The sequence below is a fragment of the Heliconius melpomene genome, chromosome 2, assembly GCF_056956725.1.
Source record: "Heliconius melpomene rosina isolate 202511_hmr_F chromosome 2, ASM5695672v1, whole genome shotgun sequence".
Lineage (NCBI taxonomy): Eukaryota > Metazoa > Arthropoda > Insecta > Lepidoptera > Nymphalidae > Heliconius > Heliconius melpomene.
The window spans coordinates 8898074-8910066 of NC_140390.1; the positions used below are offsets into that span (position 1 = coordinate 8898074).

At 31.4% G+C, this 11993-nt stretch overlaps 1 protein-coding gene across 3 annotated transcripts; it reads right to left on the reverse strand.

Moving 5' to 3' along the window:
• Positions 1-141: 141 nt before the first annotated feature.
• Positions 142-11784, reverse strand: LOC146540773 (uncharacterized). Of its 3 annotated transcripts, none has more exons than XM_085203129.1 (12): positions 10815-11784; positions 10459-10527; positions 9168-9255; positions 8696-8834; positions 8031-8115; positions 7359-7450; positions 5537-5629; positions 4531-4602; positions 3953-4044; positions 3178-3323; positions 2407-2554; positions 142-1745 (listed from the first exon to the last, which is right to left on the reverse strand). In XM_085203129.1, the coding sequence occupies exons 1-12, from the start codon at positions 10881-10883 to the stop codon at positions 1588-1590; spliced, it is 1251 nt and encodes a 416-aa protein (XP_085059255.1). In that variant the 5' UTR covers positions 10884-11784; the 3' UTR covers positions 142-1587. The 3 variants fall into 3 exon arrangements, with proteins under 3 accessions (XP_085059255.1, XP_085059247.1, XP_085059264.1); XM_085203121.1 differs by having other exon boundaries at positions 3953-4047; XM_085203138.1 differs by having other exon boundaries at positions 3953-4047; positions 10459-10540; positions 10815-11155.
• Between the last annotated feature and the right edge of the window lie 209 nt (positions 11785-11993).

The window sequence follows — 11993 nt, forward strand, 5'->3', positions numbered from 1 at the left end:
ATCAAACTAATTATAAAAAAGTGAGTAATTCAAGTAAAGTATTAATTCAAAATAAAGTTATATGACTATAATATTATTTATAAATGTTACTACTGTGTGCAAAAAATCATCACATGTTAAGGACTTAAAAATAAACAACAGTAACAGTAATATTCGTTTATTTCCATATATCCAAAAGTAGTTATCATTGGAGTCATAAGAAAGGTTACTACAAGTTACTCCACTGACTGTACATTTGTTAAAAAATATTTTCTTTATTTTAAATAACATTCTACAAACAAATATACAGCCTGAGTGAGTGATACTATGTTTACCATACTATTATCATACTACATATTAATTATATCACACAAGCCATAAGATAAAACAATGAAAAAATTACAAGACTCAAGGGAAAAAAATGAATAATGTTTCCAAGAAAGTTCTCAAACTATTTTTTATAAGAAAATTAGGTTTAATTATAATGAAATCACTATATCATACAATATGTACAAAAATATTAAGCAGCAAGGTATGCCAAGGGAGCCCATGTGAAGATACTTCATTCCCCACTTTGTACATTCGCTTTACTTATCAGTAAACACATACAAATAATTTACATATAATCATTCCCCTGAGTATAGAACCCACAACTATCAATTTTATAGTAACACACTGTCCCACTGTGCCACAATACCCTGCTTCTAATTTTGAATTAAAGAAGTAATTACAAAATAATATTACTCCTATTACATTTCTTACAGCCTATATATTATTTAATTTTTACTATCATTACTTAAAAAAAACTTAAAGTTAAGAATTCTGTAGTACTTATTACTGTAGGATTGTAAGAATTTTGATAGTACTTATGTAAGAAAGTATCAAACATTAAATATTTTTAATTTTCCAGATAAAATATTTCAGTATTTTTTTTAAATGAGAATGTAATATTAAAAGTTAATGAGAATAAGATAAGTGTAATCACTATAAATAACAATAATGCCCAATAAATTAGTTACTTTTTTTTATATTTTTGTTTCTAAATGTATTTGCAGTACATCACTAATCTGGCACCCCCAACAGATCTCAATTAAGCATTATTTTAAAACGATGTAGTTACTTAATAGAATAAAAAGAGATTATGTTACATTTATAAAAAAAACTGTAGCTTAACAATCATAATTTTTACTTTTATGAAATCCAAACATTCTACTTACCTGTCTGTGATACACCAAATTGTTGAAATTGTACTGTACTTACATTTTATTTATAAAGAATATAATAAATCTTATCATTTTGGACATTGATATGTTTCATCTCAACCATTACAGACGGATGGATCTCTTTTTGGCTTTTTATAATCTATTGAATATTGTTTCTATGTTTTGGCAAAACATCATTAAAATTATATACATAGTATGCTACTTTCAGAACCAAAAAGAAAAAAAGCTATATTAAATATACAGCAATAAACTAAAGCACTTAAGTTCAATAAGTAAAACTAAGTTTACACTCCACTACTACTTCATGAATATATATATTATATAGGGACAAATATACACACTGTTCACACATTTTATGTTTGTCTGTTAGCATTTATATGTAACACTAGAAGTTCCCCCTTTGGAATCCGAGTCCCACACCTCTCATAGTGTGTGTGGTAGCTCTTGCCACTTCATACTGAGCTTGCATGGCTTGGAACAGTTCTTCTTGCTTCTTGTTAGGGTCCACTGTTTCGTCTACTTGCTCGGGGGCCTTGACTGCCGCTGTTGAATTGAAATTATTTTAGAAATACTGACTCATAAGAGTATTAAAGTATCTATATACATAAAATCGAAAGGTCACTCACTCATCACGAAATCTCAGAAACTACATGTGCTAGGAACCTCAAATTTTGCATAGGAGTTACTTATAGGACGTAGGTGCTTGCTAAGACGGGAATTTGCAATATTCGACTTCTAAGGGGTTGTTTTTGGGGTCGAAAGTTTGTATGAAACTTCGTTACTACAAATGCTAGGGAGTGTCAAATTTTGCATAGACGTCGCTAGGACGTAGTCATAGAGACAGAAATTAATAATAACATAGTTCACGCGAGTGAAACCGCGAGCGGGCCGCTAGTATATGTATATTATTAAGACTTTAAAGATTATGAATAATATAAAATAATATACAGTTTTATTCTCTTGCAAATTTCTTAGTGTTAACAAAATCAAACATTGCAAGATTATTGAATGTTTCTATCTATGGAAGTGGTGGATTAAACAGGTAGGCACTACTATTTTCAATTAAAGATTGATATGTCCCATAAATACAGTATATGTATAACATATATTCTAATATACTAATCATAACTTACGATCAGACACTGCCCCATGTGCAATATCAACCTCATATAAAATCTAAACATAAACTAAACAACCAACTCACAAGGCTCCTTGATGCCCATCAGCCTCATGAACTTGGACACCTGTTTGCCATCGTTGTCTTGGGCAAAACGCGCACCACTCCACTTGGCGGCCTCGGCTACGGCCACCGACTTCTCCTTGTTGGACCAGAGGAGCTTGCGTTTTTGAACCTAATGGTGGTATAAAATATTTAAATGAAACTCTTGAATTGTACTGCCCTGAATTCTATGAGCAGTCAGCTCATGCAAGATGCGGATGATGCTAACTTGTTTTCTTCAAAATGTGAGGGAGGAACTGAGAAATAGTTGACGGAAAGAATGTCACCTCAGTCTAGCACCACATGTGACCATGGACTGTTGCAAAAATGTTTTGAAATATCGGGTTTCTAAGCAATATTTCATGTTGCTGCAATATTTAATACCCAAAATGTCAGCATTACATGCTTTGGGCACTTTATTAAAATAATAAAACAATATGGCATATCATAACTGTTTATTTTTCTATGACCAATGCATACTGATAGTGCTATATTCAATGAAATGATCAATCAAGGCAGATTAGAAGTGAAAATCTGGTTAATCAAATTTTTATAGCAAAAAATAGCAGCTTCCTAACTTGGTCCCACATACCATCCAATTTTTGAGAAATTGTGTGTTAAGTGGCGGAACTGAAACCCGAGCTATATCTAAACCAAGCAGGGAAATAAAAATAACAAAAATATATTACATTTCAAAATGAAAACTGATATTTTTAGACAATAATAGATTATTCTCATAATCTTAACATTTATTACCTGATCCAAAATCTTATTAGAATTTACAATAGTAGGATTATGATAGGTAGGTAGACCGGTTCCACTGCCAGCCGGCGCTTCGCTGGCGGCTGCGCGCAGCTGCTGAGCAGTGGCCATCGAACCATCTGGTGTTTTGATTTGGAGACCTGCAACAAAATAGGTAAAAATAATTTTAGTTAAGGAATCTAGTATAATTTTCGAGATAATATGTAATGAATAGTGGAACTAAACGCCGTCTTCGTCATGTTATCAGAGCGAGAAAATAATAATAATATAATAAACCATTCCCAATCCACAACCTTCGCGCTTACTCAGACACTGCGCCACTACGGCCGGATTTGCGAAAATATAGTTATTGCATATCAAGATTATCCTTTAAAACAAGAAGACAAATCCAAGTTTCATCAAAATCCTCTCAGTAGTGTTCGAGATGTATATGATTTATATATTTTATATACAAATGCATGGAAGCATTTCTGGAGGTATTAGTCTAATACAGGTGTGTAATTGACAGGTTCTTTTTACGTATCCCGCATATATCAGAAAGAACCTAGTGTTGAAACAATCCCTTCCACCCACAGAGACATAACTGGCGGAACAATACGCCACACCGTGTCTTGTTCCCACAGCGATAAAATGAAAATATTAAATAATTCTTTCCCTTAGGGGGACTCACACTCACAACCGTCGCATTTACGGTCACGCGCTGTTTCACTGCTATACTGTACTATAATGAACTCAAATCTCATAATATATATGTTGCCATGTTACTTACCCATTTTTTCCATAACTTCAAGTTTCTTATTAACTTTGTATGAGGATGGCCTATAGTCCCCGGATGATGGAGAGCTTCTTCTTTCATTGGAACTGCTAAAAAAACAATATAACATATATTTCAATGTAAACTAGATTAGCCGTTGACGCGTGAAATAATAACGCCGCCATAGCAAAGTAGTATGTTTAGATGCAATCAAATCAGCTTCAGACTGCCCACACACAGCAGGGTAGGCAGAGGGAACCTAGTGTTAAACACTCCGTTCGCCACTTTCCGCCGAATTCTGGAGGCATTGCGTTTTGAATGGCGGAACTCAACGTCGCGCTTTTCCTCTACACCAAAGAAATGAAAATATAAATTTAAATAAATATTTCATTTCCTCAAGTGGAATGGAACCGACAACCAGTCCATTTTACAGTCACACTCTGCCCCATGCGCCATGACTGGCCTCATATTTAGATACATTTTATTAATTTATAGTATTTTAAATACATAATTAAAAAATATAATGACTTCCTTGATTCCTTTACCATATAAAATAAATTATTGTAAGTATGTTACTGTGTGTATAAATTTACCTAGAATAAGGTGGAGGAAATGTTGCGCCGCGGGATCGTGACCGATGTTCTGAACCCTTGTCTCTGCTTGATCTGTAATACAAATATTATATGATAAGAATTTAAAAAGAGAAAAAAAAAATATGGACAAATTTATAAAAAAAAATTGTATCAGCTTTAATTTAATTGGCTATACAGCTTTATTTATCATTCAGATCACATAATGCAAAATATGTTTTATGTAATTACCATTAAACAAAAAAAATCGGACAAGCATGAGTCGGGCTCTCCCACTGAGGGTTCCATATAAAAATTGGAGGTTTCAAGCTTTTTCTGAAAATCAGGCTTAGTTTAGTCAGAGCTATTTCATCTGATGCCTCACCTGAACTAGCGCTTTCAATACCAAATTTTGCCCCCGGCTATTATTTTTAAGGTTATTATTTTACCACAAATGTAGTTTTCAGATTTTTTCCTAAATTTGTACTACCTGTAGATGGCAACAACCAAATTTCATAATTCTAGGTTAACCGAAAGTACCCTTTTAATTTTGATTCCCTTTATAGTGTGTGTTTTTTGCTAACGGCCACATCTTTTTTTTAAAATAAATGTAGATATACTTTTTTTTCAGGAAATAATGTGGCTGTTAGATCTGTTTGAATTTCAACTCGATATCTCCGCGTTCCTGAGATAAAGGCTCTTGACAGACGGACAGACAGACAAAAAGGCGGATAACAAAGTGATTTTATAAGGGTTTCTTTTTTCCTAAAAATACTTATGTATTTACTTATGACATATACATGGTGGGTGTGTCAGCAAACCATTTACGGAAACACCGTATCGGGTACATTTCAAACCCATATCTAAAGTAATTAATCAATGCTTCATCAGTTTCGACATAGAATTTTTTTTTCATTTCACGATTTTTATCCATACCTGTATTTCGTGTGACCAATAACGTAAAAACTATATACTATGTAACTAAAATGACCAACACGTCGGCCCGGCCAAGATGGTTGACTAGCCTTACCTGCTTTCATCCGAACGTTTGCTGTGTCTACTTTCCCTGTCGCGGTCGCGTTCCCTCCTGTCATCTCTCTCACGACGGTCACGTTCAATAAACCTAAAATATAATATATATAATATAATATATATAAAATCGAAGGTCACTCACTCATCACGAAATCTCAGAAACTACAAGTGCTAGGAATCTCAAATTTTCCATAGGAGTTACTTATAGGACGTAGGTGCTCGCTAAGACGGGGATTTGCAATATTCGGTTTCTAAGGGGTTGTTTTTGGGGTCGAAAGTTTGTATGAAACTTCGTTACTACAAATGCTAGGAGTCTCAAATTTTGCACAGACGTCACTAGGACGTAGTCATGGAGACAGAAATTAATAATAACATAGTTCACGCGGGCGAAACCGCGAGCGGGCCGCTAGTATAATATATTTATTAAATTAATATTTGATAAATTACAATACAACTTTAATCGTTAATAACTGCAGTAGTATATTAAACTGTGTTGCAGTTATTAGCTCCCGCCTCGCAGCCGTCCTTCTATATAATAATGTATACAATATAAATTATAAAAATAGTAGCAATAAATAGTAAAAATTAAAATACAAAAAATAATAATAATAACAATACTAATTATCATAACATTAAAACATTAATATAAATGAGATGGATTAAAAAATGAATGATGAATGAATGAATGAATTAAAATGAATGAATTAAAAAACAAAAAGAAAAATAATAACAATTATAAATTAACAATTAAACATTTCACTGAAATGGTGATGCTGATGATGAGTGAAAGTGTATAAACAAATGCGTGAGCGTGTGGATGTTTGGGTGTGGGTGTGAGCGTGTATGTGTATGTGTGTGTGTGTGTTTCGTGTTATTTAGTTAAAGCCTAGTAGGTGGATAGGAGGTCCTCTGTCTGTGCATAACTTAACTCTACCAACCAGTTAGTTAAATTAGTTTTGCACTGTTGATAAGTTAAGGGGTATATATTTAATTTCTTATGTATTTTATTGTATAAAGTGGAACTGGAATAATAGTATTGTCGGCTCATTAACGCTGTACGACGCGGCTCTATTAGACAGATTTTATCGGATCTACGTTTATTGGACACAATTTGGGCATCATAGGGGGTAAATCTATGTTTTCGCAAAATGGAGCACAAAACAAATAGTTGACGAACTGTTAACACTTTACAGATCAGATATAATTCTTCTGTAGGAAAATGTATCGGTTTGAATAATATAACCTTTAGAATGCACCTCTGAGCTCTCTCCAGAGAAAGCAAAATCGATCTAGTTGCACCACCCCAAGCTGGTATACAGTATGTAAGTATCGATTTGACAAGAGCGTAGTAGACCATCTTTAAAATTTCAAAGTTAGCGCTAGACCGTAGTTGTTTAAAAATGTATGCGAGTTTTCGTATACGGGAAGTCATAGATAATATCTGATCCTTCCAGGTAAAACTTTCGTCAATAATAACTCCTAGGTACTTTATAGAAGAGCACCGAGTTATTTTATTACAATCACAATCAGCACTGAGACCAGAGGAGCATCTGTGTGCAACCAATGAAAATGGCTCTGGTGGCTTAAAACGTTTGTGACCAAAGGTCATGAACACAGTTTTTTCCACATTCAAGGTCAGAATGTTACAAGACAACCAATTCATTATAATTGAAAGAGCTTTCTCACTGCACTCACTCAAATAAAAAATAATTATAATGTTTGTATTGATTATTGGAATTCTAACTACTACTACAGCTAACTTCAGAGCAGCCACGTCTCAGCGACAGTACTATATACTAATAAAGTTAAATAAATAATACCTTGGCGAAACAGCATCTCTTGCATCATGCGAACGTCCAAGCCCCGGTGGTGGCTCCCCACCATAGGGCTTCAAGTCCATTAATGCTGGCACCTGGAAATATATAAAAGTACATACTTATGAGATAATATTACAATCTTAAAAAAGTAGGCACAAAGTGTGACTGTAAAATCGATTGGTTGTAAGTTCAATCCCCACTCAAAGAAATGAAATATTTATTAAAAAATATATTTTCATATTTTCAATACGCAATGCCTCAAAGGCAAAGATTGCCTGGAAGAGATCACTCTCTTAGCAATAAGGCCGCTAATTGTACTGTTCTATGTATTAATACATGTATACTCGTATGTGTCTTTTCTATGGTACAATAAAGAGTATTTTGTTTGTTTGTTTGTTTGCCTCGAGAATTCAGTGGAAAGTGAGGAATGGAGTGTCTTAGTACTAGGTTCCCTCTGCCTACCTAGCGAGAAGCTTTTCTTTGCTATTGATTACCTCTGTGGAATTCAATACACAAAGTTAAATAACAATTGCTTTTAAAGTAAGAGTGGAATTGAACCAATAACACTCAAGTTTACAGTCAGACACTGCCCCACTGCACCATGACGGTTGTTGTATTAGTATAGGTTCCAAACTTATAGTATTAGTATTAACTTATAATAAAAAATATAAGTACCTTATTTTCAGCAGGTCGATCATGAGGCTTGTCACCCAGCAAACCACGTCTAGGTGCATCGTGAGAACCGCGACTACGATCAGATCTGATAGATAAAGGTAAAATTAATAATTACACAAAATAAATTTAGTGGTTTAAAAGAGGCTAATAAAGATTAAAAAAAAAACCTTTGTTCTAAATATTTAGATTAGAAAAAAAACCTGTTTTATTCTGATAAATGTAATTTCTCATATAGACATAGAAGAGCGTAGGCAGATTGAATCTATAGTTAAGACAATCAGTATCACACTTTCCGCCGGATTTTCGAGGCATTGACAGATGAGTGGCGGAACTCAACATCGCGCTTTGTCTTCTTAACGCAGCAAAAAAAAATTATAAAAAATTTTCCTGCGTAAGCACCGAACCCACAACTGTCGCGTTTGCAGTCACACATAACGGCATATATTTTAAATAATAATTTAACAAATCTAAATATAATTAGTAGGTTCCATCATCCACCTTCCAATGCCATCATTAGACCGGCCCAATGGTGTCATGATATTATATTTAAGCTACATATATTCATGTGCTACAATAATTAGAAGTGTGTGTATTCATATCATTAGATTATATTACATATTTAATTACTGCTTAACCTAATAAATATGTAAAATTTTAAAACTCACCTATCCTTATTATATCTATCATCCCTCTTCGGAGAGCGACGTTCCCGATCACGCTCATATCGCTCCTTGTCGCGGCGACGATCACGCATGTCCGATGTGCGATCACGATCACGGTGGCGATCACGTTCACGACTATCATCTGTTGAACAATTATTTCACATATTTTTTTAATATTTTCTAGCTTCACATTGTATCCTGCATATAGCAGGTGTGCACAGAGATGTTAAGACAGTAAATGTTCGAGATATTGCTTATTGAGTGTCAGAACTCTATAATTTACTTCCTCGCTTGGGAAGCGAACCCAAATCAAATCATCGTGATGCAGACACAGTACACGCGGGATAGAATATTTATTTAAATTTAAAATATATATTTTCATAGAAATAATCACATGAAATTGTTTACTAAAAAGTTATTGCTTTTTACACTGTTAATCTCACTTTTTTGATAAATACATAAAAAAATAACTTACTTGACCCTTGCCTAGTACTTTTGGACTGTTGTGCAGGTGCATGTTCTGCTGCTGGCAGCTCTGGCTCGGACTCAGCACCTTGGGAATCCTGCGACAAAATATTATACCATCATCATAAATACTATGTAGAAATCTATATTGTTTGGTGAAGCATTGTAATCTGAGACACATTAGATATAATTTTACTTGTTTGTATAAAATCATCATTTTGCTGAGTTAATTAATAAATAATATTTTTGTCAATAATAAAATTAAAACATTAAAATTTATTGTTATACTATATAAATGTGCTTCTTGGTAGTTTTCTAAATGATCAATAAATAATTAATTCTTATTATACTTTCCTAGTGTATTAGTAAGTAATTATAGTTTTGAATTGTGGTACAAATGTATTACCTACCTTAATTAAGTTTCATTATATAAAAAAATATTATACATACATAAAAACATAACTTTTAGAGAATATTGTTAATACAATTCAAATATAAATAATAAAAATAAATATAAAATTAAATACCTTTTCACCTTTAAAAATTAATAAACAGATAATTTTTTCCACAATTTTTTTTTTATCTGTCTTAAACCTATGTACTCACATGCTGTGCTCAATGGACGGCCACATCAGATGCTCATCTTGACGTCGCAGCGTTGGTATTTGACTTTGTTTTGTGTCAATTTACAAATGGGTAACATATAAAATAATAAAAGTGTTAATATCATCGATGAAATTCTTTTTTTTTGTTAACTGAATTTAAAATTACTTTTAACTGTTTTTTTTAAAGTATATTATATATGTTCTTGGTACATTTATTTAATGACACATAAATTATCCCATTGTAAATATTATATTTAATATTTTATATAATAACATAAATATTTATAAGTTATTGTATAGTGAAACCATATAAAAGTTCAAAAATACTTGCAAACTGACAGTACTCATGATAAAAGTTACAAATTCATAATTTTATTAAAAAAAAACATTTCGCAATATTTATATTATATGATCGTTCAATAACATAATCTGAAATATCTATTTTTACTTTTTAAAATGTAGCTAGTGACATAATAGTAAAAGTATTCTGCTTAATTAAATTATTTTTTATATTAAAGTAAATCTTAGCACAAGTACAAACAGTTCTATAACAAACAAATAACAATATAACGCTATGCAAACTATTAGCATAATATTATGTCATATAATAGAACAAACGTCTACTTTTCATGACGGAGTTGTTAATCTAGACCCAAACATACTAGAAATATTTTTTTGTAATTAAATTGAACTCACCTCACTTAAATCCATGTTGACGTCGTCGTAGTTTGTATCATCTTCCTTCCGTTTTCCTCCGGCGCCCACCTAGAATATCAGTCTATTGTCAAGCAGAGAAGGCAGATTAATATAATTATTGAAATAATTACATTATAGATAAGTATTTTACAATTTATATTGTGTTAATATATATATTTAGGTATTGTATTCAAGGTAACAAACAAGTTTTGTAATTGTATAAGCTTAATTTACTTTCTACTACTTATGAATAAAATATAAAGTAAACAAAATCAAAATAATACGAAATAAAGCTTTTGTGGTCAAATTACATTAGAATGCTTATATTAATAAGAAAAAAAACTTCCACAACTTACCGATGAACGAGGCCCGAAATTATCAGATTCAACTTCATCATCGCTGCCATAACTAACTAGAGAATTCATTTTGATAGATTTGAGGTGTGATCTTTAAATTAATAATTAAGTATAAATCGTGGCATAGGAAGGTAAAAATTACACAATCGTATAAATTATGTAGTACAGAATTACGGATACGCTAGTTTCTACGACAATATGGCTGCCGATATTTCATATTCCACAGATGATAAAATGAAAATTACGAAATTACTGAAACAAGTATAAGGTCTCGGAATAAATATGTAAATAATACAAAATAAAAAGAGTACTAATAACAATTTACATGTTAAATGTAGACAAAATATTTTTATACTACAAATGTTGGAAAATATTTATTTGATATAAAAAATTATAGTAATATTTTCACAAATTATAGTCCACATATTAAAAGTATAGATGACTAAATAATTTGAAATAATAATATATACAAAATATGGCGTAGCATAGCATTAATAGGTTGATGCATATTTTAATATTTTATTAGTCTAAATTATACAAATAAAATATTAAAATATGTTACAATATATTAGAATATTAAAAATTAATCTTTTAATTTTAACGTTCCTTAAAAAGGTACTGAATATTAACTGAAACTAACTTATAACTTTTCTATGAAATTTCCTTTTATGAGTTTTATAAAAGTGGGTTATGATAATATTTGTTTTACATAACATTTAACGTAAGTAGAATAAAAAAACAAAGGAAATAGTTAAAGCAAAGTCAAAGGAAAATAATAAAGAACGTAAATTTGTAAAACATTTCATAATTAATATTTATTATTTTGCAAAACACTATTTACGAAAATGTACAAAATATTATTATTTTTAAATTCACTTATACACTTTCATTGGTAATCTAAACTTCATACAAACTCATAAGGTAATATAGTTTACACGAAATAATATTTTTTTCTTGGAAAAACATATTGTCAAATAATGAATCGATAAAAACATGCGCATTGCGCACATTTGGAATCATGTAATAATCGGATAAAATGACCAAACAAAATGTCAAATTAATAAAAAATGTTATTTTTTAATACCTCCCCAATTTATATTTAGTACATTTGTTTAAGAATTATTGTAATTTTCGAAATAAGACTATAAAAACTGTTTTTTATCTATATTTGGAGTGTCA